This window comes from Tursiops truncatus, chromosome 10, assembly GCF_011762595.2.
Source record: "Tursiops truncatus isolate mTurTru1 chromosome 10, mTurTru1.mat.Y, whole genome shotgun sequence".
Taxonomy (NCBI): domain Eukaryota; kingdom Metazoa; phylum Chordata; class Mammalia; order Artiodactyla; family Delphinidae; genus Tursiops; species Tursiops truncatus.
In genome coordinates, this window is record NC_047043.1 from 57,941,700 (window position 1) to 57,969,315 (window position 27,616).

At 47.2% G+C, this 27,616-nt stretch overlaps 1 protein-coding gene across 9 annotated transcripts in view; it reads right to left on the minus strand.

Moving 5' to 3' along the window:
• Positions 1-27,616, minus strand: part of LOC109551993 (trafficking kinesin-binding protein 1-like) — a 98,832-nt gene that overhangs the window by 34,024 nt on the left and 37,192 nt on the right. For 4 of the 9 annotated variants that reach the window (XR_012334564.1, XR_012334569.1, XR_012334568.1 and 1 more), the window contains one exon: positions 4,096-4,392. Coding sequence is in view for 1 of the 9 variants with exons in the window: in XM_073811051.1 (XP_073667152.1) it covers positions 483-573 (91 nt within the window). In the remaining 8 variants the exon portion in view is untranslated. Of the gene's footprint in view, positions 1-482; positions 669-4,095; positions 4,393-13,388; positions 13,511-16,289; positions 16,306-23,223; positions 23,350-27,616 lie in introns of those variants that run through there. The other 5 variants (XR_012334566.1, XR_012334565.1, XR_012334567.1 and 2 more) reach the window with 4 other exon arrangements.

The following is a 27,616-nucleotide window of genomic DNA, read 5'->3' on the forward strand; positions in this document are numbered from 1 at the left end:
AAGAGAGAAGGAGCGGGGGAGACACCCTGCCTGACCCTGTTCTTCACCTGAAAAATTCCTTGCTGACCCAGACACCAGGTGAAGCTTTAAGAAACCAGGATAGGACACAGGATCAGGAAAATCAGTAGGAGAGGCCAGAAGGGGCCTCAGAGACTGTGGTCAGCCGCTGCAGAGAATTTCAAAGAGCAAGGTGGCGGAGTCCAGAAGCCCGGTCCCAACTCAGACCCACTGCTCATGGCCCTGCAGGGGTCACCTGCCCCCCCTGAGCCTGGATGAGGGGCTGAGGGGTGAGCAGCCTCCGAGGTCCCTCTGCTCTGCCTGTCAATAACTCGATACAGCAATTCCCCACCCCAGGTCCAAGGACAACCCGCCAAGCCGAACAGAACAGGAGAGAAACAACTTTCCCTGTGGCCTTTTCACCCTTCCGGCCGCAACTTTCACAAAGAAAAGCAACAGCGGACATGCCGGGCAAACACACTTACCACGTGAGCTTGTCCGAATGAGCCTGCCTGGGCAGAGTCTTGGCAGAGGCTGGGCCCTCACGGGCTGCTCAAACTGAAATACCAATGCCATGTGCAGAGAGAAACTCCAACGGCAGTTCAGAGCGAACAGCGATCCCCCATCAGAACCCAACCCAGGCAGCACCTCAGCACAGCCAGCTTCTGCACCTACTCAGCAGTTCTCTGAGCTTGCTTGTTGGGGCAAATCCTAAGACTGGTCGCTGCCCTGGAAGCACAATGGGTTACGTAACTAGAGGCAGCATGGGCACCCTATCGGCTCATCTTGTTAAACTGCCCCAAGAAGAAAATGACGCACCCCAAAATGTGATATCCCTAGGTTGAGGATAAGGGGAGGGAGAGGGGGAGCAGGGCTTTGTGACGGGCATTTGGGCTTTGCCTAAAAATTAAAGAGGAACAAAAAGCTTGCTGTTCATCTCAGCGCTCCCCAGGAACTGTGGGTGGCGTGGATTTATGAGAGGCCGGGTGCCAAACGGTCTCCCAGGACTGCACTTGGCAAAGCCCTGGGAGTCCACATACGGATTCTCGGAGAAACTCCAGATCTCTGGGAAATGTTTTCTGTTTTGTGTCTTCCTCTCAGTGACCGACAAACGAGACTTTAACCTGAGCGTGTTCTGCGCTGTCGGGCTGCACCTTAAACACATAACAGTGTCTGTGTTTACGCTCCTGTTTACCAAGCCACTGCCAAACGTGACAGCACTGAGCTGCTTCTCAGCTGTCCTATGGTGCTTGCTACAGATGTTCCCGCAAAGAACCCCCAGTTACCATGCCCCATAGCCTTTGAAGTTTCAGCACTGCGATTCTGCCATTACTTTGCCCTCGGTTGTCATGTTCAAAGCGAAACGACTTTAACAAGCTAAATGTTTCCCGGGTTTCACTGGCACAGATGCCACTAGAATCCCAGTGATTAGCTCACGTGTTTAGACAAATGAAGATGCAGTTGGGACACTGCCTCCTCCGAGAAGCCCTCCTAGTCTCCCGGATCCTCTCCCCTCCAAGGCTCACCCAGGCACCCTCCTTGATGCTCTCCCGTGTGCTGTGCTTATCACTGGTGTAACCATTCTGCACAGCCTATCTCCACTCACTCATCTACGTCCCCACCCAAATGGACAGTATTCCTTGGTGGGGGGTGGGAGGCAGGCGGCAGGGAACGCATACCCCGGGGGTCATGACCTACACACAAGCCCCGCCCCTTAGAGCTCAGGATCTTAGGCCAGATGCTGAACCTTTCCTGATTTAGTCTCTTTACCTGTAAAAACAGGACAACAGTCTCCATTTAATGGGGATGCAGTACTAATTAAATGACACAACTCATTCATTCAGCAAATGTTTACTGAGCACTGGCCACAGGCAGGCGCTCTTTCAGACACTGGGACTCGGTGGCGCACAAAGTCCTTGCCCTTAGCGAGTTTCTATTCTATTGCAAGCTTGGTCAACGAAATACAATCATGTAGTACTCACGGCTAAGTATGGGGAGACAGCTAAAGCAGGTAAGGGAGATGGGGAAGGGGGGTGTGGACCACCCTCTATGCAGGGGAGTCACAAAAGGCCTCTAAGGAAATGCCATTTGGAGAAAGTAAAGAAGGAATCAGGAGGACATCTAGGGTTAAGGCGATCCAGGTGCTGAGCAGCAGCAAGAACAAAGGCCCTGAGGTGGGATGTGCTGGGTGTATCCAAGAATTAGTGAGGAGGCCAGTGTGTCCGGAATGGAGTGAGTGAAGAGGAGATAGGTCAAAGGGGCACAGGCAGCCCTGTCACTTAGGCCACGGTCATAAGGGAGCCCGCTGGAGGTTTGGAGCACAAGAGTTAAACCACCTGACGTTGTATTTAAAAAGCCACTCTTTTGGCTGGGCAGAGATTGGATTGCACAGAGGCAAGAAGGGAAACAGGAGGCCCAGTTAGGAGCCCACTGCAATGATCCGGGCGTGAGATGAAGGTGGCTTGGACCAGGGTAGTTACTGTGGGGCTGGTGAGAACCAGTCAAACTCTGGACACACTGGGAACAAAGAGTCAACAGACTTCCCAGCAAACCAGGGTCTGAAAGAAATACAGAGGTCATGAATGCTTCCAAGGCTTCTGGCCTGGGCAACTGGAAGGATGTAGGTACCATTTAGAAAGACTGCAAAGAAAGCAGGTGGAGGGGGAAATCAGGAGTTCATTTCTGGCCAAGTTAGTCAGAGATGCCCAACAGGCGTCCAAGTGAAAGTGTTGTTATGTGGAGTCAGACCGACACATCTGGCCTTCGGGGCAAAGGTCCAGTCTGAGGACAGGAACTGGAAAGTGCTCAGCGTAGAAGCAGATTCTAAATCCCGGAGCCCGCGTGAGATCACTTAGGGCGTGGGTTACCCGAGAGAGCGAAGGGCTGAGCCCCGGGGCCCCCAAAGTTCCCAGAGGGGAGCAGCTAGCAAGGTCGGGACCCAAAGCCAAGGCAGGACCGTATTTCCAGGAGAAGGGGGGTGGTCGGCCGTGTCAACTCCTGCCGAAAAGGCTAAGGATGGACCCCTGAACCGAATGAGGCCGTCAGCACTGGGGGCACGGTGGGGTCACAAGCCTGCTCGCGGTGGACACAGGAGAAAAACAGGAGGAAAAACAGAGCAAACCGAAGAGCAGAGACACAGGCGCTAGCTGCAGGGAAAGCAGAGCAAAGAAGGATTCTTTTTAAGAAGGGAGCGACGATAGCATGCTTTTGTGCTAACAGGAAAGATCCAGGAGCAAGGAGAAAGGGATGGTGTAGTAGAGAGAGGGCGGGGGCCGGAAGCGTGTCCTTCAGGGCACAGGCAAGCAGCAGTAGGATTTAGTGCACACGTGGAGGGGAGGCCCCTGGTGCCATCGGGAGCTCAGGGGGTCAGCACCCAGGCATTCGGCTGGGATCCCGGCACCTCCAAGCCCCTCACACCCAGGAAGCTCTTGACGTGGGGTGGGGCTGGGGGCCCTCAATGCCTAACTGGAGAGAGAACAGGGGAAAACTACACACCATTCCCACTCAGAGCCCCCTCCTGTGAGGGCTCCAAGCAGTGGTCTCAATGATCCCTTGAGGAAAGACACAAACGAAAGCTCCGTTACAATGTGCCTGAATAGCCGATGTTGCCAGTGCGCTGGGGGATGAGCGCCCTGTTCTCGAGACACTGGGAAGGCATGACTGACAAAACTCGACAAAGTTTTTGTCTGTGCAAAACTTGACAGTGTACAAACGGTGCTGCAGGGAGTTCCCCACTGCTGCAGCCCACAGCATCATGGCATGTTATTTCCATTACACCTATCTTATGTCTGAAGAAACTGAGCCTCAGAGAGAGGGACAGGGGGCCAAACTACACTGAGCCCCACTACGGGCCAGGGACGCTGCTCAAGGTTCAGTGATCCCGTCTTTAACCTTCACGACAGTTCTGTGAGATGCTGTCTTCATCTCAGACAAGTCCGTTCTGGATGGCCAGTCTCATGATCCCAAAGCTCAGACTCTTTGCACTTCGGTAGTCCCTCCCCACTCTCCACATCCCTCCCCGGGACCCACTCCTACGGCCCCACCCTTCCCCGGCCCTCACTGACTTCCCCCGTTCCTGGCAGGGAGAGGCGCCCTTACCAGTGATGGTGCAGGCATCCCGGTACCCTCTGCAGCCGGGAGCATCTTCCACAGCCTCGCTTACATAGTGTTCCTCGGGGATGCCCGGGCTGCAGGCTAGGACTGCATGGTTGCACGCCTCCAAAGGGGGCACAGAGTTGGCCAAAGTGTCGTCGTGCAGAGCTGTGGCGTCCAGCTTGGCAGGTTTCACGGGGAGGTGCCCACTGCCATCGGGGACCCCGCTGCCGGAGTCAGGGGCAGTTGGGCAGACGGCCCCCAGGAGGTCTGGCACACCAGCAGCGGCTCCTCACGGGGAATCTATGGGACAATCCAGAGAGAGAAGCTCAGTGACTTAGAGGCTCTGAAAAAAAAAGAACAGAATCTTCAGAAAATAAGGACCCCGAGATGATGTGGGATCAGACTGTAAATTCTGTTTCCTTCAAGCCAAGGTACTTCCAATTGAATTCTTCAGTTTCGATAAAAGAACTGCAAGTGAAGTTCCATTCACCCAATCAGGTCCCAGTGCAGAACAAAATACAGAGCGTGTGGCTTCATTTACTAACTGAAACCTGTCTTGAAGCAGCTCTAAGCAAATCAACAGACTGGACCACAGCTAAAATGATGGCACCTACCCTGAAATGAGCACACCCAGGTCACCTGGCAGCCACGTGGAGTGTGGGAAGAGCTATGCACGAGCATCCTGGGGAAGACATGCACCCCTCTAAAAAAAAGCCATCTTTTTTTTGTATATTGAATTATGTAAGATGTGATACCTCTCTTAAACCCTTTCCAACCACCGTATATTCTCAACTCTCCAAGAGCTTGAAGGCATGCCGCAACCTTAAGCTACAGCATGAAGTTAGAAGACTTCTTTAAGAATATGATGCAAACTACAGACCTTATGCCAAAAAAACACACGCAGGTTCAGGAAAATCAGCCCATTCATAGGCTCTCAGGAATCTAAGGGCAGCAGGTGAAGGGTCTGGGGACTAGCAGGTCACTCTCTCTAGGGGCCATTCCAGCAACATCAGCCTGACCCAGGGTCCACACCCCCGCGTAAAATCTGGATGGGCCTAAAAAATACCTGCTAAAAAAGGGATGGTGCATGGCAGAGGCTACTGAGAACCCCACTTGGTTCCAGTAACAGCAAACCTACATGCAAGAGATGTCTCCACACGGTTCAGGAGAGCGCTACTGCCTTAGACATTAACTTTCAATTCAGCTACTCCCCTTTCCTCCCAGCCCACCTCCACATACCACATACTGTAGGTATGCACACATATACCCAGAAAAAATGCCAAACATGACCATTATGAACAAGACAGAAAGCCTGAGAAACATTCTTCAGCAGGACAGTTCTCAAAGTGTGGCCTGAGAACCCCTGGGGTTCCCTGAGACCAGTTTAAACGGTCTGCAAGGTCAAAATGATTTTCTAAGGTACTTTCACTATCATTCTCTCATAGATGGTACGATGGAGCTCCCCAGAGATTTCCATGATGTGTGATGATACCTTTGTTCTGAAGGTTAACGAAGGGAATGTGTACTTCTGAATCCTTGTGGTTTAAAATTTTCTGTTTTGATTTCTAATACAATATATGTAAATCAAGGTGACACACATGAACAAAAGCTCTTTGGGATCCTCAATCATTTTCCTGGGACCAAGAAAGTTTGAGAATTATTGTTCTAGTAATGATATATTTACAGTTCATTTTTTTTTAAATAAGAAAAAAAGAGAAAAAAGAGGAAAGTTAACAGAGATTTACTCAACATGGTGCAGTCAGTGATGAAGGGAAACTACAGCCCTCAATATGAAGTTATTTACCAAAATACACCGAGAGTTCCTATTGTAAATGGTGATAAACTCCCTGCCCTCATTAAAATGAACACACAAATATAAAGTAGGAAGAGGTGCGGGAGCCTGTACATCCCTGGTGAAAAGTGATAGGGAACCAGAGATAAAAAACAGGATTGTATCAACAACATCTCCTCAGTGATTCAAGTACAGACAAATGGAGAAGCCGCCCAGTAAGAAAAAGCCTGGAATTCTCAAGAACTCCCAAAATATTGTGGGCAGCAGAGGCCTGAGGGCGTGGACTAGAAGACCTTCCAGAAGGGAACCAATTAAGCTATTGTTATAGGGTACTCTGAGATATTTAAAGGCATAACGACCCCACTCTTCCCGAGGAGCTGCAGGTACTCGGACCACACCTTGTGAGCTATCACTATTAAACAGATGGACAAAAAGAACTCAGAGGTGGGGAATACAAGCTAAGTAGGCACGGCAGTGAAATTAAACCAGGGACACTTAAAAGAAGAAAAATGGGCAAAGGATATGAAGATTCTCTCCCCTCCCCAAAAAAGAAGTATACAAACACACACACCAAACATTTTCAGGACCCTTAATTGTGATCCAAAAAAAATCTCTTTATCAGACTGACAAAGATTTAAAAACTATAACAATGCTCAATTTGATAAGACTTTTAAGAAACTTATAGTGGAGAGATGGGTAATAAATTCAGAAGGGCAGCTTGGCTAAATGCATGTGGCTTTTTGGCCCGAGGATGCACAGACCAAGGGCGCTTATCACAGTGAAAGGCTAAGAACAAGCTAACACGTAACAGAGAGTATGGAGCCAATTACGGCGCAGCCACAGAGACGTGAACTCTGCCGCTGCTAAAAGGAAGTCTCAGAGCAGATATGAATTGATCAGCGTGGAAGGATGCTCTACGCAGAGAAATGGCAGGTAATGAACATGGGCTCTAAAAGGTTTTGAAAACTCATTAATGGATTGGACCCTCATTCGAATTTTCTTTAATCTGTACTTCCACGCAGTCTATAGGATCCTTACACAAAAGTTTGAAATAGTTTCTCCCTTTGTAAAATGCCATTGTCCCCCTGAAATCAATAGGGTTTTTTTAATTGAAATATAATTGACATACCATATTTTGTTAGTTTCAGGTGTACTACATAGTGATTTGACATTTGCATACGTTATGAAATGATCACCGTAAGCCTAGTACCCATCTGTCCCCACCAATCAACGTGGTTTTTAAAACAAAGGGTCAAAAACATAAAGATTTCTTAAAGAGAACTTCAATCATGGATTTTACAACGTTTGCTTTCATTTTCTATAAAATGAGGGAGTTGGCCTAAATCCCGATCACCAGCCCCAAATCACTACGGTCCCTCCTCCTAGTACCTTTGCTTCAACTTACAGCTCTCACACACTAACTCAGAAACACAGCCAAATAGTTCAAGTAAGTGCAAACATTTTCTCAAAAAAACAAATTTTAGAGACACCAGCCCGTGCTCACTCAAGCCTCAAGGGGAACTCAAGCAACCACATTCAAGTCCAAAGTCCCCTTTTTATGGGCATCAACTGGCAAAGCCTTCAAAAGTTTGAGAAGCCCTCTTTTTCTTTTTTTTAAAGTAGAACAAAACTACTCCAATTGATTTTTTTCATCTCAAACCCCAGTTAAAATAATTAAGCACACAGATGTGTATATTCACATGCATACCAACTTGAAGTCCATCATATCCCATGATTTGTGAATTTTAATTCTCACCGTATGCCTTTTTTGCCAAAACAGTATTTTTGTTTTATTGTGGTTAAAAACAAACACATAACATGAAAGGTACCATCTTAACCATCTTTAAGCTCAGGAGTGTTAAGTACATTCACACTGTTGCACAACCCATCTCCAGAACACTTTGCATCTTGCAGAAAGGAAACTCTGTATCCGTTAACCAATAATGCCCCACTTCCGCTCCTGCCAGCACGGGGCAGCCACCAGTATGCTGTCTATCTGTATCTCTATGAACTCACTACTCTTAGTGCCTCCTATAAGAGGGATCCTACTGTATTTCTCTTTTAGTGACTAGCTTATTTCACTTAGCATAATGTCCTCAAGGTTCATCCATGTTGCAGCATGTCAGAATTTCATTCCTTTTTAAAGCCTGGATAATATTCCACTGCACTGAGAAACCCTTCTTGAAGTAAAAAGATCAATCTTTAGCCCATGAAAATCTAGTGGGAAATAATCTAAATCTCTATCAATACAAAAGCAGTTTATAAATTATGGCCCGCCCAAATCACTGGATTTTATAAAATAAGATTATCCACATAAGGCACTTACATCCATGCCAGGTATATATCACATTCTCAAAATAATCATTATCATTGAAAGTATCATTTCCAGACTCTCGGAATCAGGCACCTTTCTGGACTCTCCGCCAACATCCATAGGCCAACATTTCCAAACCTATTATATCACGAAACCTTTTGCCACAGGATACCTGGTCCCGTGGCATTTATTTCATGGAACAGACTTTGGGGAAAGCTTCTCTGTATTTGGCAAACCTCCATGCCTTCATCACCCCCTGTCCAGGACTCATCTCTCCCACAGGCTGTGGGAGCTCCTTGAAAGCATGGGCTGGCCCTAGCACCTGTTAGTTACTGAGTAAATATCTGCAGAATAAATAATAATGAATGAAACAAGGGGTTTGGTCCAAACGACCTGAGGATTTCCTGAAGCTACGAAGCTGTAGTTCTATGATCCATACAGGAACCAAAGGGTCCAAACTCCCAAATTACACACAGCTAACCCTGAAGATTCACAGAAATCAATGGGGAAACTTTCTGAAACACTCCTGAGGTGTTCCGGGGATGCAGACCCCCTCCCACGGGCCCTTCAGAATGGCCTCAAATGAACCGCACTTCATCCTTTCCAATACAGATCAACATACACCAAATGTGATGTCACAATTAAACATGTAAGATCATCCATATACAATAATTCAGGAATCAGGAAGCCTCATTTATAGACCACTCAAAATCTGGCTTGCAAGTCCCTCATCCAGTTTCTAGAAGAAAGAGTCACAGCAGGTACCCTCTGAGGAGACCCAGGGACCGTGGAGTGCTGAGTGGTGCTCAGGACACCGTTAAGGACTCCGTTTCCTAGGACAACTGTCTATCAGTGTTTTTATTCACAATGCATTTTTTCTGCTGATAACTCAGGATCTCTAACAGCTGAAGGATCAGAAATAAACAGAGCCAGGCATCTGATCAGACTCGCAGAGAAGGCAAGCATCCACTGTGGGAGAGACCGCCTAGCACATGGCGTCAACGACCCCAAAACATCGTTTGGGGTGAAGAGGAGAGAGATGAGTTCCTGTAGGTCTCCAGCCTCAGTCTCCTCCTCTCTGAGGTAATAATACCCACACCTCTCGGACTGTTAAACTGATTACGGACACAGATGCAAATAATGTACCCAGCACAGCGCTAAGCACACAGCAACCCTCCAAGTTCACACACTCTCAAAGTGGTCACCTCCTCCTCAAAATGATTCATTTACTGTCTAAGAGAAGTGACTCTTGCATGTTCCTAAATTTTCACAATTTCCCACACCAGTATTCTGTAAGGCAGTGCACAATTGTAAAATCTTAACAGTATCAACTTTTGTTGAGACTTACGGTGTGCGCCAGATACTATGTCAAGTGCTTTGGAACCTCTAACTTCTACCACCTGCCGCTGGTCACCTCTCTCTTAGCTGAGTACTGTTACCAGTTCCATTTTACAGCTGAGGACAAGAATGCTCAGAGAGGTTCAGTAACCTTCCAAAGGTCACAGAGCCAGCAGGAGGGGGAATCCAGGTCTGAACTGAGCTAAGTGATGGGAGCCCCATGGGAAAACGATCCTTGGCACCTGGTTACTGCCCCTCACTCTAATGGACGCAGGCATTTCCAAGACTTCACACAGGGTTCAGGAACAAAGCAGCCACAGCCCTGGATGCTCTCTGGCTCTGGCCAACCCTGGCACACCAAGCAAAAGGCTTCTTTCAGGCAGAGGGAACAAACGAGGCTTAAGCAAAGTGAGAGTGGATGGCCCTGAGAGATGAAAGCGCCTCTGTCTTATCGATTCTGCTTGGGGAGCCTTTGGGAAGGAGAGATTTTTCTTCGCAGAGGAGTGAGAAATTCTGCAACCTGGTCAAATTTTCAGCAAAAGAGGTACCAGGAAAAGAAGCAGGAAATAGTACCCAAGGAGGCAGGCTGTTTTGCATTTGAGCTGAGAGGGACCTCCTGCCTCTGGCCTGGGGCCCTTGGCCCAGGTCCGGTGCCTCACTCTTCTCCTCAACTGTGATCAAGATTCCAGCCCCTAGGCTGTCAAAGAGTACTGACCAAGCTGCTCAAGGCTAATGCAGTTTGCTGCTGACAGAATACATGTGTGCACGATTTCCTTCCCCTCCAGCATGGGATTTTTGAGGTTCAGAACCTGAGCAAAAACTCCAAGAGCTGTGTGACACTGAGGGGATGGTGTCACTCCTCTGGGCCTCAGCCACCCCATCTGAACAAAGAAGAGACTGAATGAGCAACAAAAAGCCAGTGGCCTTGCAGATAAGCCATGCCAGGAACCCCAAGTGCAGGCAGGTGGAGCTGCAGGAGGGCTTCTGTGTCCTAGTCAGCCCTTCCCCCACTGCCCCAGTGCTATTAGCATGAACCCTCTGCCACCCACGTGTAGGCAACTTCTGGCAGGAGAGCCAAGTGATACTGTGCAGACAGAGCTGCCCTTTGTGAACACAGATCACCTGTTTCCCAAGGGCTAAAGGAGGAGCTTCCTCCAGGACAAACTCAGAGGCTGTCAGGAGAAAACCAGAACAGAGCTTCGGGGTTGGCGGCCCAACAGGTGACAAGGAGAAGCCCGTGCTGGGTGACCCCCCTCCATGGTCAGCCAGGTGCCTGCGCTTTCAAGGTTTATGTTTGGGGGGTAGAGGCAGCCAATGTATCTGGGGGACTGGCTTACTGTCACAGTTCAGCAATTCTGAACAAACAGGTCCCAGTGCAGCAAAAGTTTTCAAAAAGGGACAAATTGTTCTCCAGGATCGTATCAGCCCTCTATTGCTATTGTGACAAACTGCCACAAATTTAGTGGCTTGAAATAGTCATTTTTCAAGTCACAGTCCTATAGGTTAGCAGTCTGACACGAGCCTCGCCGGGAGCCAGCGGAGGCGTCAGCAGGGCTGCGCTCCTTCCTGGAGCTCCGGGGAAAAATCCGTATCCAGGTTTATTCAGGTTGTTGGCAGAAATCAGTTACTTGTGGTTGCAGGACTGAAGACCATACTTCCACGCTGGCTGTTAGCCGGGGGCTGGTCTTTGTTCCTAGAGGCTGCCCATGTTCCTTCTCCTCCTTTCCTCCTTTCCATGGGCTCCTAGAGGCCTCTCTCCAGTCCCTGCATGCGACCCCTACATCTCAGAGCCAGCAAAGGCATGTCGAATCCTTCACACACTCCATCTTGTCCTTCTGCTGCATCTTTCTAGTCTCCTCTTCTGTCCTTTTCTGTTTTTAAGGGCTCAAGTGATCACACTTCAGATAATCCAGGACAATCTCCCTATCTTAAAGTCATGTGACCAATAGCCTTAATTCAACCTGCAAAGTCCCCTCATAGCAGTACCTAGATCATTACTTGACTGACGAACCAGGCGACAGGAGCCTTGAGAGAACAACTTCAGAATTTTGCCGCCCACAAGGGCCTTCGGTTCTAAAGGCACGGTATGCCTTAGAAGCCCCCACTAGCCCCAAGCCTAGTGAGAAGGCAGACCAGAGTCAGCCCACAGCCTCCCAGGCCCTTTCAGCCCCAGAGCAAGATGACTCAGATCCAATGATGGGTACCACACAGGACTGGGTTTAGTCCCAGCCCAGCCACCCACTACTGACTGCAGTCCCGGGTCAGGTTCCAAGACGTCTCATCTATAAAATGTGGGTACGACCAATGGTTGACAAGCTGCCGGAAGAAGCAGACACAATGAAAGGAAATGGGCTGCCAGGCCTAGGATGGCAGGCCTGAGACCGAATCAGAAGTCTGGAGACCCGCCTTAGGGATCACAAGCATTTAGCACCTGGACATGCAATGGAGGCGCTTTTTCACCACATTGTTTCTATCTTAGGAATAATCACATGAGGCCAAGGAACTTGCAGGCTGTGGATAGTCCTAAAGGAAAAGAGCCATTTGAAATCAGGGTGAGCACCCCAGAACCTTGATACCTGCTTGAGGCCGACACGCTCGCAAAGGATCTTGACTAAGGCATGACTGGCACCCGGGTTCCCCCCTCTCTGGCCAGGGCTATTTGCTTTGATGCTATCCTACAGCTACTTCTCTGAGCAAACGGCTGCCTGCTGACATGGTGATAAGACGAACATGTGCTTTTTGAAAGTGCAGAGAGCCCCAGCACTCCTTGCAAAATGAGCTACAGGTCTGGCACTGGGCTTGTTCATTTACATGCATGATCTCGTTTAAGGATCACAACCTATGAAGTAATATCCGTATCTGCTTTTTACAGGAGAGAAAACAGGCTCAGAGAGATTAAATTACTCACCCAGGATGTGAACCTAGATTTGAATGGCTCCAAAGATGTTGCTGTATTACAGTTCTGAGTGTATTGTGCTTATGTGCTAAAGTTGCTCGAAGTCCAGTGGAGAATCAGATATTTCATGGGGTCCTCGACCAATGATCATTCTCCTGCATCTAGCCACTGTCTCTCAAAACAATGCTCTTGCCATAACAGAGGCAAAGGAACTCAAAGCGAAGACCCCACTGAGACCACTCAAGCCTGTATAAGAAATATGCACACCCCGAATTCAAAAAGAGTCATGTACCAAAATGTTCATTGCAGCTCTATTTACGATAGCCCCGAGATGGAAACAACCTAAGTGCCCATCATCGGATGAATGGATAAAGAAGATGTGGCACATATATACAACGGAATATTAGTCAGCCATAAAAAGAAACGAAATTGAGCTATTTGTAATGAGGTGGATAGACCTAGAGTCTGTCATACAGAGTGAAGTAAGTCAGAAAGAGAAAGACAAATACCGTATGCTAACACATATATATGGAATTTAAGAAAACAAAATGTCATGAAGAACCTAGGGATAAGACAGGAATAAAGACACAGACCTACTGGAGAACGGACTTGAGGATATGGGGAGGGGGAAGGGTGAGCTGTGACAAAGCGAGAGAGAGGCATGGACATATATACGCTACCAAACGTAAGGTAGATAGCTAGTGGGAAGCAGCCGCATAGCATAGGGGTATCAGCTCGGTGTTTTGTGACCGCCTGGAGGGGTGGGATAGGGAGGGTGGGAGGGAGGGAGACGCAAGAGGGAAGAGATATGGGAACATATGCATATGTATAACTGATTCACTTTGTTATAAAGCAGAAACTAGCACACCATTGTAAAGCAATTGTACCCCAATAAAGATGTTAAAAAAAAAAAAGAAATATGCACACCCCAAACAGCCCAAAGATGGGGGTCTGACCTCCAGGGCCATGTAGGGCTGGCGGACAGCTGATGGGCGACTGTGCAGGTCTTCTCCTCTCCTACTTCTCCATCATATCACTCCCCACTTCATCTGACTTTTCTGGCCAACGGGACAAGGGGCTAAGGAGTAGAAAAGATCATGTAAGAGTTGAACAGCTGGAGGAGGAGGAGATGAGTTGCAGTTTTGCAGCAACGGTGTCAGGAAAGAGCAGGACCGCCAAGAAGCAGCCACTGGGGCCCTACAGGACGATGCTGCTCTCTGTGGGCTTTCACACGCGTAACGCCATTTGTCCCGTAAAATAAATCTATGCCATAGCTTGGTAGAACCGTTCTCATTCTGTGAGGTGGGGAAAGGTTAAGCGACTTGCTCAAAGTTTTCTCTCAGATAATGGCAGAAGCATCTCAGATAATGACGGGAAGCATTTCTTATTTACTCAAAAATGTCAACTACTGCTATACCATGCTGCAAGAGGAAGGAGCATCTTGGGAGAGGGCATGTGTGACCACCCACAGAATGAGGAAGAATACTCGGAGGAGCTGATGTCAGCAACTACAGCCAGAAAGTCGGAGCCACGTGAGGTAACCAAAGGCACAGGAAAGGAGATGCCATATGGTCTCCAGGACGGCAATCAGGGCTCTCTGTGAAGTCCTATGAGCACGCCTGAGGGTTCCTAAAAAAGGAGAGGCCAGGACAGCTGGAGACTAAGGCAGATACTGTCAAGGTTTCCACTAGGATGACTGAAGGGAAGAACTTGAGCACAGAATGGGGGCTGCACGGGTGTGCCCGTCACATATGCCCAACACCTGCGCCTGTCACTTGTGTCTGTCACGTCTGCCTGACCCGGACACTTGACAGGTGTGCACGTCACGTGCGCGGCGCCCGTCACGTGCGCGGCCCCCATCACGTGCACCCGTCATGTGCCCCTGACCCGGGCACCGGACAGGTGCGTCAGTGCTCCCACCATGTGCGCCCAAGACGAGTGCGGTGCCCTCACATGTGTCTTTCCTCCCTTGCTCTCTCTCTCTCCCAGGCTCTCATGCCCAGGCACACACAAGCACCCACGGACACCAACATACACGTGTGAAGTAAAGGCCATTCTTAAGGCCATACTGTTCTCTAGCTCTGGAGGTGAATCCCTCCGATTTTTTTTTTTAATCAAGAATCACTCAAAGAAAATTTCCATCACTCAAGTCAAGTGGAGAAAAATGCCTCCGACCCAGCTTAGTCCCATAACTCAGCCTTCTCTTTCTAAACTGTGCTGAGGACAGAAGCAAACCCACCAATACAAGGCACTGCCCCCTGCAGATGCCTACGAAGTAAGGACAAAGCCCTTTCATCGGTCAGGTCTCACTGAATGAAAAGTGTCATGTGACCAAATTCCCCGGTTGCCAAAAATAATTCTGCTACAACCCAGAGCACTGAAGTGCCCAGCCACGCTGCCTTCTGTAAACCCAGTGCCCTCTCCCAGAATAAGGAAGAAAGGAGAATAAAAAGGCAGCGCGCTCTGGCAGCCTTACGTAACAGTCCCTGTCTCTCCGGCTGGCAGCAGCAGATTTATAATGCGCTATAAATAGCTCCCTCTCCGGGGAAAGGAGACCACGCTGTGAGGCTGAGCTGCAGAGCCTCACTGACAGCCTGCCTCCCCTCTTCCATCCCCAACGGGACCTTCATGCGTCTTGCAGCACAAAGCGAGTTCAGTGAGAGCAGCTGGCCCGAGCCCAGCGCAGACCTAAGAGACCTGAGTCACCTAAGAGACCCTAAAAGCTGAACGAGACATTCAGGGAGCACCGTGTAGCACAAGCCAGTGTAGGAGCCGTAACTACAGCACGGTCCTCTGCAGACAAGCCTCCCCAGCACACCAGGCCGACAGAGCCGCTCTGTGCTCCCAAACCAAGTCGGGACAAACAGCAGCTTCTGGACGTTTCATTCTGCCAGCCGGAGAGCGTAAGCCACCCTGGCAGGTGGCAGGCAGGCTGGAGGCGGTTCTCGGTGGGGCATCATGGCCCGTATGCTCCCTGCCCCAATTCGAACCCCCATCAGAAAACCCCGATCTGCACCAGAGTCCTCTCCACATTCCCAGGTCCAGGGAGGAACCCTAGAGGCTGGCCAAAGCCGGGCAGGGTGTAGCAGGAGTGGGAAGCTCATCCCAAATCCCTGTGGGGTGGCTTGTTGGAAATCTCTGTGATTCCAGGCTGGAAAGCGGTTGCTCTGAAGAGGAAAACTTGCCCTGAGAAGACTCAGACGTTTTAAATGAGGAAGCCCTGCAGCCCACACTGCACGTGCTGTCACTTCGAAGGGGTGTGGGGTGCAAGAAACGGGGAGAGAGAGAGTCGGGATCCACGGGGAAGGCAAGTACGTGAGACCTGTTAGTGATAAAACCTCACCCAGCCAGAACAGTGGCTGCGGAGCTGTCACGCTCAAGGATAAAAGTAATATAATAACCAGAGTGAGGAAGAGGCCTGGGAATGCGGGGCAAGGGTGAGAGGAAGAGAGGGAAAGAGAACAGTTCTCTGTACCGGACCCCTTCTTGGGTCCCGGCTTTTACTGCCCTCACTCCCCGGGTGGAGTCTGGCTTTAAAAAAAATCATAATGACTCCAACAAGGAAAAGAACACGAATGCTTCCCGGTTATTGCAGTGACCGTGAGCCCGGCCAGGCCCGGGTACATTACCCCTGGGAATGCTGACCTAAAACTCAGGGCAGCCTGCAGGCCTGCGTCATGGCCCTCCTCCAGTTGCCGATGGGGAAACTGGGGCTGGAGGCAACGCCCCACAGTCCCAAGAACCTAGAGGCGGGGCCGGTGTTGAACCCAAATGTGTTTAATGCCTCAGCACATGGCAAACGCGCCAATAAATGAGTAACGACAACGTCAACTTAGTTCATGGTATTGTTCTCTTACCACTTATGTAGATCTAAAATTTTCAAAGCCAGTTGGGACATAAAAAGGAGCGATCCTACGTGAAAAAGAAAATTTTAAGATTATAAGAGAATGTCGATTTCAAGACAAATGCTTTCAAAGAAACCATGAAGATTATTTTACACTGAAAAATGTTAACCTCCCCAATAAAAATACTCATGTAGGAATCATTAGGAGAGAAAATTCAATCATAGTTTTCAGGAGAAAAATCACAAGTAATCAGAGAAATGAAAACGAAAACAAGTATGAGATACTCTCTTGTTATCTATCCCACATGCACACCTTTTCCCCCTAGTTATAACCTGTGCCTCTGACCATGTGGGTAAGGAGGTCACTCACACCCGGGAGTACGCATCAAAAGCAGTTCCACTTGCGGCTTCCTGGTGGCTCAGTGCTTAAGAATCCACCTGCCAATGCAGGGGACACGGGTTCGAGCCCTGGTCCGGGAAGATCCCACATGCCACGGAGCAACTAGGCCCATGTACCACAATTACTGAGCCTGTGCTCTAGAGCCGGCAAGCCACAACTACTGAAGCCCACGCGCCTAGAGCCCGTGCTCCACAACAAGAGAAGCCACCGCCGTGAGAAAGAAGCCTGTGCACCACAAGGAAGAGTAGCCCCTGCTCGCTGCAACTAGAGAAAAGCCAGCGTCCAGCAACGAAGACCCAACGCAGCCATAAATAAATAAATTTATTTTAAAAAAAAGAAAAGAAAAAAATAGCAGTTCCACTTCTACAATTATTTCCTAAGGAAAAGTCATAACGGTGCACAGAGATTGAACTTTCCTCTTCCAGCACTGCGTCACAGTGAAACACTGGAAGATAAAAAATGTCTAATAATATGGATTTCAATGAAATAAAACATGGTCCATCCATATAACAGGTCTGTACATGTTCCATTCCTAATGATGCTGCAGAGAAACCCACGGAAGCCAAGAAAAGGTACTCGGGATAGCCTGAGTGGGAAAAAGGCAGCTCACCAAACAGGGTATAGAATCTAGTGTCTCTGTTTCAGTAAAAATGAGACACATATAAATATAATTGAAGAGTATCTCCAGTAGAATTTCATCTCCGCAGGCATCCCTTTCCCATCCACAGAACTACACCCAATAGCCCTGTTACCCCTCCTTATTAGGTCCTTGGCTGTCCTCCAGCACGACAATCGAGCCCTCACCTCTCCACGCTTCGGCACTGCTGCACCGTCCTACCAGCCCACACGTTTAAACAGCCTGGATATGAGCACATTTCCTCACCATGGCCACAGAGGTACAAATGCCATTTCCTAAAGCACATCCACTACAAGTTCAACCCCTCTGGGGACATTAGTCACTATGGGATGTTGAGCAGGTGACATTAGTCACCATTAGTCACTATGGGATGTTGGGCAGGTCAGTTTAACTTCTACAAGCCTCAGTTTTCTCATCTGTAAGATGGGAAATAATAATAGTACCTAATGATGCAGGGCTCTCACGGGGATTAAAGGAGATAATACACTAAAGTCAAATGTCCTCTAAGCCCTTAGTAAATGCTCAATAAATCACACCTCTGCTCAGACCTCTGAGAAAACTCCCCAGAAGCGGGGGTTAACCTTCTGGGGAAATGGGCGCCCTATTTCAACAGGCACTTTCCTACAATCAGACTTTATAAAAAGTTCAAGCACACATAATTTAAATTCCATGCCTCCTATAGTATTGGCAGAAACTGAGTAAAATAAAAACTTACTCCTGTCTGTTTTGTTCACTGTTGTGTCCCCAGTGCCTGGAACATAGTAAAAGTCGAGTGTAGAACGAATTAAATGATTCACCCTTTATGCTCAAACCTACTGAACACAACCAACCCAACTGTTCTATCTTAACCACAACTACACGATAGGCTAGTCACCACGATAATTGTGGTGACATAAAGTACAATGGATTTCCACTGAGTCATCTGTCATATTAGGAAATGAGAAGGAAATGTGGGATCTCCCCGGACCAGGGCTCGAACCCGTGTCCCCTGCATTGGCAGGCGGATTCTAAACCACTGCGCCACCAGGGAAGTCCTTAAATTGTGTTTTGAAGAAAGCTTCATTTCCATTTCCATATGAGCGTCTCAGTGTGCACTGAACCTACAGTGAAATCATAGCCTTGTGTTTTTGAAAACAGATTCCGCAGCTATGGAAACAAGTTGTCACTGTATACTGACTTCACTGTAGGATCAAGTGAGAAGAAACATCTCAGCTTGGACACAGCTACTTAGCTACAAACATTGTTCTTTTCAATAAAAGTGCTTAACCGTAATCAATAAAGCCCTTAAGTTCCTAATTCTCTAGACAAACTGTAGCACATAAAAGTTCCTTCAGCCAACAATTCATACTTCAGGCACATGTGTAGTAAAAAAAAGTGTCCCATTCCTGATTTTATTAATTCTAAATAATCCCCCGAGAGGCAAGTGGGTTCCACTTGGTCCACATTCAAAGTCAGATTCTAGACTTAAACCAGCCTGACGGCAAAGAACAAATTCTCTATAAAGCACTAATGCAGGCATCTGGAAATTACCAGAAAGGAATGGGAAATCTTAGCTCAATTTTTATCATCCACTTTCAGTAAGTAATCCAAAACAGATCGTGGAATTACTCATGAAGTAGCACAAATAATTAGGAATGTGTGGTACTGACAGCAGAAGCCCGAAGTCTCTATATAAGAATATCCCAGGAAGCAGTGAGGTCAGAGATCAGAGCCACCAATGGGCTGAAGGAAGCACGTTTTTCCCCCAGAAAAAGGCACTCCATTAGTCTTTCTGACTGAAATTAACAGGGCCGTTACTAGGAAACTCGTCAAAACAGCCATGCAAACATTGAGTGAACACTGACAGCTGTGCCTTCAGTCACAGAGCTTCCTGGGATGGCTGGATCTCACTAGGGTGAGGGATTATGGTTAGTACAATGCATAAAGGCAACAGCAAGACAGGAAGTGAAAGGAGGAAACACACCAGCTAGGAACTGGATGGCGGGGAGCCGGGGGGGAAGGGGGCAGGGAGGACTGAGTCATCCCCAAGCAGAAGAGGGCTGGTGCCTCACTAGTCCCCACCAGACACCACCCCCAAGGGTGCCAACTGCGGGAGGCCCCACAGAGGCACCCCATCTGACCATTGATGACCTTGCTCAGAGGGACCAATACCCACATGCAGCTCTATTTAGCAAGCCAAGCTATCTCTTTGTCTCTCCATCATATTTCCAGAACAGAGCAAGCAGCGTCTCTGCACAGCCTTGGTGGGTCTGACACACCTCACAGCTCCTCTTCACAACTTAAAGTTGAACAGCAGACCCAGCTAAGACAGCTTGCTCATAGCTTTAAAACACCACCACCCACGTGGCCTCAGGGGAACTGATGGGGTCACATTTTTACAACTGTGTTATGCTTTGCCTACACTGTGTTTTTAATTTTTGGACTAACTGCCAAGTCTTAAAAATCATAAGTTTTCACACACCAAAGTCTGGATTGCTCAGCCCCTCTTGATAAATGTGGAGATCCGGCAACTTGAGGCTCACATTCGTGAGATTTTGCTGACAAGTAACACTTGGTCAGGACCTAGAAAGCAGCTGCCCTCCAATGTGCCAAAGTCCCCACCACTCCCTAGTACCTGGTACCCAGTTGATCTCATCCCTTTGTGTTATCCACCTGGCCTCTATTAGCATGTTCTGTAGGAAAAAAAGGGGGCAACATTCTGGAATAGCTTTGCTTCCACTAATACAGAATGATTCCAATCTTGGCAGATCTCCTTTTATATGTCAATGTCATTTGCAAAACTCCAGTTAAAAAGAATCTCCGGAAAGGGGATTGGTTTTAGGTAGAGTTCTGATTAGCTTATTGTTTATACTTACAATTGTGACATATAACCCAACATAAACATTTTTTAAGAAATCCTTAAACTTCACATCATGAGAATTTTCTCCAACAAATTCTACTGTTCAATTTACAATCAGAATCTTACAGGAGATCTATTAGACCTTCAAAGACTAGACAATCCCAATTATACTTAAATTGTTCCAGAGCAAAGGAAATGAAAAAGAAATCCATTTCTTTTTATGAAGCACATATAACACTGACACCTAGGTACTTCCCTGGTGGTACAGTGATAAAGAATCCACTTTCCAATGCAGGTTGGGTTCGATCCCTGGGACCCCACATGCCGCAGGGCAACTAAGCCTGCGCGCCTCAACTAGAGCCCGCGTGCCGCAAACTACAGAGCCCACGTGTCCTGGAGCCTGTACGCCACAACTAGAGAAGAGAAAACCCACACGCCACAACTAGAGAGAAGCCCGTGCACCACAACGAAGAGCCAGCAGGCCGCAATGAAAGATCCCACATGCCACAATGAAGAGCCTGCGTGCCGCAACTAAGACCCGAGCCAAAAATAAATAAAATAAAAATAAATAGGGACTTCGCTGGTGGCGCAGTGGTTAAGAATCCGCCTGCCAATGCAGGGGACGTGGGTTCGGGCCCTGGTCTGGGAAGATCCCACATGCCGCGGAGCAACTAAGCCCGTGCGCCACAACTACTGAGCTTGCGCTCTAGAGCCCGCAAGCCACAACGACTGAGCCCGCGTGCCACAACTACTGAAGCCTGTGCGCCTAGAGCCCGTGTTCCACAGCAAGAGAAGCCACCGCAATGAGAAGCACGCGCACCGCAACGAAGAGTAGCCCCCGCTCGCCGCAACTAGAGAAAGGCCGCACACAGCAATGAAGACCCAACGCAGCCAAAAATAAATGAACAAAAATAAAATTTATAAAAATAAATAATAAATCTTAAAAAAAAAAAAACACTGACACCTAAACCAGATAAATACAGCACAAAAAAATGTAAACTAGAGACTAACCTCACTCATGAATAGCAACACCTTACTCCACGAGGAAATGCCAGCAGCATTCTCAATAAGGTTGGCGACAAAGTTATATCTATACTACTCTAATATCTCCACGACTACGTAACAATGTGCACAATAATCAACAGCCTTCATCAGTAACCAGTTAGAAGATGCAATGGAAGATAAAACGCCAAATACGACAACAAAATATAATACTCAGAAGTAAACTGAACAAGATATATGTAAAACACAGGAAAACATTTTTAAAAATCCAAGTTATTCATTATGACACAAATTAATTGTAAGAGTAAAATACTGGAAGCAACCTCAATGTTTACATATAGGAGTTTATACCAAACAGTGGAATACTACGCCGCAGTAAACAAAAGAATATATCAGGAAGATCTCCGTGAACTGATTCTAGAACAGTCTCTGGAATATACTGCTAAGTGAAAAAGAAAAGGTTACTACTTTCTCTATAAGGAAAAAGGGAAATAAAATATGCACACATAAGTAGCTATTTATTTTTACAAAAAGAAATAAGGAATAAACTAACAATGGAAAATGGATTACCTTTGGGGGTGGGTAGGAAAAGGGTGAAAGATTAAGAAGGTCATGAGCCACCTTTGGGTAGAGCTTTTCCTACACTTTGGACTTTGGATCATGTTAATGTTTTACATAATCTAAAAATTTAGTTAAGCCAATGAAGATGGAGACTCTAACACTGAATATAAACAGAAAGAAATGGACATAACCAGAGAGCAAACGGTAACAACCTTGGCAACCTTAGCACTCAGAAGAAAAGAAAGCATCAATCAATGTCACTAGTGCATACAATACTCCTGTAATGAGATACATTCTCTAAGGGTCAAAAAGAACTGCAAAAAGTAAATCTTGAATTTTATATAGTAGGTTTGTTGATGGTAGTGGTATGGGTGTAGCCAATTTTTAAATTATTTGGGGTGCAGTGTGTAAATATATTGGTGGTGTTCATAACAAGGTTCGGGAGTTGTCAGTTTAGTTGGAAGGGCAGGGAAGGCATTTTTGGCAGAAGGCACAAGAAAACCGTAAAAAAGTTCAACATGGGTGGAACTTAAGATTTGGGGAGTAAAGGTGGAGAGGCGAGTGCAGACGCGGGCCACTTCAGCACACAGCTCCGGGGGGCTGCTACTCACACTGTAATCTATGTAGTCGTACACTAAGGTGGCCCTGGCCTCGTACCCCATGCTAAAAAGAGCTCGGCCTTTGTCCAGAGGCAAATAATCCACCATGGCAGACATTCTCTCGGCTGCAAGTTCACCCTGAGATGCTCAATGATTTAAAGGTAACCATGGGCTTTGACATGAGAGCTTCATGGCCTGGAGGTCAGGAATACTCAGTATAAACCAACACTGCCAATTCAGATCTGCAGAAAGACATGTATTTTAAAACCTATTCTAAAACCTATTCTAGAATTTCCACAATTCTGTGACCTCTGATTAGACTCAAACAATATCAAACGGCCTTTACCCAATGTAACTACTGAAAAAAATGTGGCTACTTAACCCATTGAAAATATATCCTTAATATTCTAAGGTAAAATCAATTCATAGATCATTTTCAGAAAAGCGTTTTCATTTCCCAGAAGAAATCTAGCACAAATATTTTAACTTCAGTATTTTAGGAAACATTCTGTAAGCTGCTTAAAATCTTTACTTTTCAATTGCTTTTCCATGATAAGTTCATAATAAAGCAAGATTCATCCTGTCCTTATTAGTCTAGAATCACATGGTAGCTTCCCAGATTCCACTTGAGAACATCCTAAGAGTTCTTAGGAATTACATTCAGGTAACTCAGCAAGTTCAGAAAACTGTTTCACAACTCAAAAGTCCTCCTGCACTGACTTGGAACTGTCTGTGAGAGAATTCACATTTTTGTGACGTGTCACCACCACCCAATCCAGGAGCCTTCTGTGGCATGTCCCCCAGGTCCTATCTCACCTTGGTCTTGGGGTGTTTCAGTTATCTACTGTTATACAGCAAACCACCCCAAAACATAATTGCTAAAAACAACGACGACTGACTATCTCTCACATTTCTGTGGGTGTGGCAGAGGCTCAGCAAGATGGTTCTTCTTCTGGTCTCACTTGGCATCTCTCACGAAGTTGCATCAGATGATAACAAGGGCTAGGGCATTTAAAATGAGTTCCCTCACATGTCTAGCACCTTGGCGGCGATGCCTGCAAGACTGCGACCTCTCTCTCATGTGGAAACATGTTGTTTCCACCATTGGGCTTCTCCAGTGGTGGCAGGAGTGTTCAAAGTATGAGGCAGAAATCGAAGATCTCTTTAAACTCGGTCTTGAGAGTTACACAGGGTCACTTCTGCCACAGTCTACCGGTAACAGGTAGTCCCAAGCCCAGCCCAGATTCAAGGGGAAGAGAAACAGACTCCACCTCTCCACAGGAGTGTGGCAAGAATCTGGAGCCCAGCCCAGATTTGTATAAACTCCTATATGTGAAGACAGCATCGTTCCCCTCGGACAATAAGGTACAGCTGTGCTGCCCCTGCCTGCTTTCTCTTCGTTCACCATATGGCTCACAAGAGAGTAAGAACTTGGGACTTCCCTGGTGGTCCAGTGGTTAAGACTTCGCCTTCCAATGCAGGGGGAGCTAAGATCCCACATGCCTCGCAGCCAAAAAACCAAAACATAAAACAGAAGCACAATTGTAACAAATTCAATAAAGACTTCAAAAACGGTCCACATCAAAAGAGTAAGAACTCACAAAGTCACCAAGTCTTTCCTGCAAGAAAAGTCTGATTACACAAAGAACCTTAATGCTTCTTCGGCTATGGTCAAGGACAAGAGTTGCCAAACTTTTTCTATAAAAGGAAAGAGAGTGAATGTCTCAGGCTTTGAAAGCAATATGGTCTCTGTCACAACTATTCAACTCTGCCGCAGCAGCAGGAAAGCAGCCGTAGATAATAAGCAAACAAATGGGTATGGCTATGTTCCAATAAAAGTTTATATACAACGGCAGGTTGGAGGGGGATGGAGTTGGCCTACGGGACTTAATTTGTCGAGCCCTGGGCTAGGAGAATGAGTGCTGGATTTCGGACTGGAAAATCAGGCCTGGAATTCTGACTTTACTCACTATCCACGTGACCTGAGTTTCTTCAACTTCCTGAGGTTACCTTCTTCATTTAAAACGTAGAGAAAATGTCATTCATCTTCTGAGGCGGTTGTAGGAAGGGCTATGCGTGAAAGTGCACAGCCCCTTCCCTCAGTAAGAAAAACATGCCTCAGTTCTAGCCTGCAGCGCCTGGAGAACAACTCCTCCAGAGGGGGGTCCCAGGGAAATCTAGCGGGCAGGACAGAAGGACTGTCCACCACTGTTTCCCAATGAAATGGAACCTTCACTGATGAAAATTGTATTTCGCAGCAGACTGAACAGTCTTTGTTAGAGACCTGGCCCTGTTTTGCTCTTCCTCAATAGCATATATCTTGTTTTAAGGCATATAGACAGTATGGACACAGACGGTTTTTCACAAACAAGTAAGCATACATGGTCAGCGAAAAGAAAAAGAATACCGAAGTAAGCAAGCCTCAGAAGTGTGATTACTCAAATAGGAAGTTTGTTCAGTGGCACAGCAGTATAATCGTATTGTAGTTAAGCTGGTTTTGTAGCTTCTGAAAGGTTAAACAAAAAACAGTCTCTGAGACAAGTATATAGATACATTTTTTAATGCTAAAGGCGTAACTGGAATTTTTTTAACATGGGAGTGCAAGCTTTACTTTTCTAAAATTGGCCCTGATAGGGAAAAATAAAGTATTCAAAAAATCTATTCTGAGCCAAAAGGAATTTAAAGCATTAAAGTACTTTGTTTGCATCTCCCCTAATAGGGCAGTGCTTTGTAATACCAATAGTCCTCTAAGAAAATAAGAGATTTCTGTGTAGCTGGCAGCGTTCTACTCCAGCTTTCAGAAGATTCCATTCATCCACAGGAAAGTAGACAGATTAGAAGTTGAGTGATTTGTCCACTGTCAAAACCTTGTCCGCTGTAGGATTTTCCCGCAGCACCCACACGAGCAGGATCTCAGCCATGGCCCCTCTTGCAATTTCATCGTCCCCTTCTGCCACAGCGGTGTGGCCCTGGCCAGAGCAGCTGTCCCAGTCTCCAGGAGAGACAGCTGCGTTCTGGGGGGACGGCGTTAGAAGGGCGTGCGTTCCCTCCTAAGCCCCAGAGTGAGTGCCAATGGCTGTCATCATTTGGATTGAATGTCCCCTTCCAAAGCAATCTGGATCACTTCCAGAGCAAAATACTACTGAATAAAGTTAAAATCTAGGCAAACGGATGGATGGAAGGATGGATGCTTCAGACTTGTTGCTCCTGATCCATAAATTAATAAATGGATGCATATTGTTGGTCTTCTGAGTCAGAAATGAGATGGAAAAGAAGTGAGATGACTTAGCATGAGAAAAGCGAACATTCCCAGATTCCCTTGTATTTGTACTTGAGCGGAATGGAATTCTCACATGATAGCTGGGATGTCTATATTAAGGATCTCAGGCCAATCTTCTACTAAATAAAGTTCCAGTGGCGTTGAGTTCACATGATACCCAGAGCTCTCCAGACAGCTGCTTGTTCTCCCCATATCTCCCGCTTTGGAACTGCAGCTTCAGAGTAGCTCCTTGCCTGCTCTTGCCATGGCCAGAGTCCATGCTGTACCCAGGAGGTGTGAGGGTGATGAGCTATCAAAGGACTGACAGATAACAGAGCTGCCTCTCTCACGCTGTGTGTGTGTGTGTGTGTGTGTGTGTGTGTGTGCGCGCGCGCGCGCGCACATATGTCTCTAACTGCCTGCATATGTACACATAAACCCACCACTGAAGGTCGATGGGTATGTAACATGTTAACATCAGGGGAAGATGGATCAAGGGCGTGTGGGAACTCTCTGCACTCTCTTTGCAAATTTTTTGTAAATCTAAAATTATACCATAATAGAGGTTTTTTTTAATAAATAAATAAACTTTAGGTCAACTTGAAGGCTTGAAGCATATCATTCCAGTTTCCAAAGGTTCCTTCTGCATAAGGAGATGAAGCTGATCAGGTCCCCAAAGGACTGCAAAACACACCTGACATTCTGTGACTGTTTAGTGTTGACATTAAGACGTTTCCCCCCCTCCCCGATGGCAGGCTGCAGCTATACACTAGTGAGATTGCTAAGCGGAGTCCCGCCTGCAGGACAGGCCGTCAATTGCTTATTATGTTCCTAAGCCTTCCCGCACTGTCGGTGCCTCCCTGCCTCCACTCTCCCAAACGCAAAGGGACAACAAACACCAAGACGTGACAATGCGCAGGGGAAGCAGAGGGGCAGTATTCACATGTCTCCTTCTTACCCACAAGAACCTTCCTCAGGAGACCGAAGCAGACTGGTCCTAATTGCAACGGCCCGTGTCAAAACCATGGCGGGGGGTGGTGGGGAGAGGGTGGGGGGATGGAGGGTATGGGGGTGATGGTCAGTGGGGGTGGAGGGTGGGGGAAATGGGGGCGAAGAGGTGGGGGGATAGGGGAAGAGGGGGTGAAGAGGTGGGAAGGGATGGGACCACGGTGATGGGCCTGGACCAGTCAATGCCTGCTCATGCCTCCCCCTCCCCCAGCTCCAGGTGTGGCAAAGGAGGAGGCTAAAGAGTGGAACAAAATCTGGATTCTGTTAGGAAAGAGGAAAGGGTAGTAGAAGACGGATATGTGAATTGGCAATCGGTTTCTGCTACTCCCATCATTCATTTGCTCATTCATTCATTCAAGCAGCACCACTGTGAATCTGCTGACAGTCTGTGTCTTGAAAACTCTTGCCCAGAATTGGATTCTAGCCCTCCAGGAGCTTATGGTAAAGCCACATTTGCATAAGAATATTCCATTTCTCTGATATTCAAAGTAGCACTGGATATCCCAGGCAGTCTAAATACCAAAGAGTAATTTACTGGTTTCAGAGTGATTTTAATTACTGCATCGTAAAATGCACCAGTGCCCCACTTCCCATCTCCATGGTCACTGCTGGCTGGGAAGCTGCTTAATCTGAATCGGTTGAGGCAGCAGAAGGTGCCCTTCACCAGGCCCCATCCTATTAATAGCAGCTGTGCGTGACTCAGGTTACAGGTTGGCTCAAATCCGTATCAAACTGGCTCCTCCAACTGAGGCAATTTTGGTACTTAACTTTGTCTCTCACATGAGATTCTTATTTTTAAAACCCAAGTACTGGAAACAGAAAAGTTGATGTTGAAGTATATTAGAAAGGATATAGAGCAGTCTATTATTACAATTAAGGCCAGAAAAAAGTAAGCACTGTGATTTTCAAAAAAAAAAAACATCCCAAGTACTCCATGTTGTATCCTCATGTGGCACACAGTTAAAGCTTAAGATACGAAAAACACACACTATTATGTTGCATTTGGGACATTAAAAAGCAGGATTTCTTACCTTG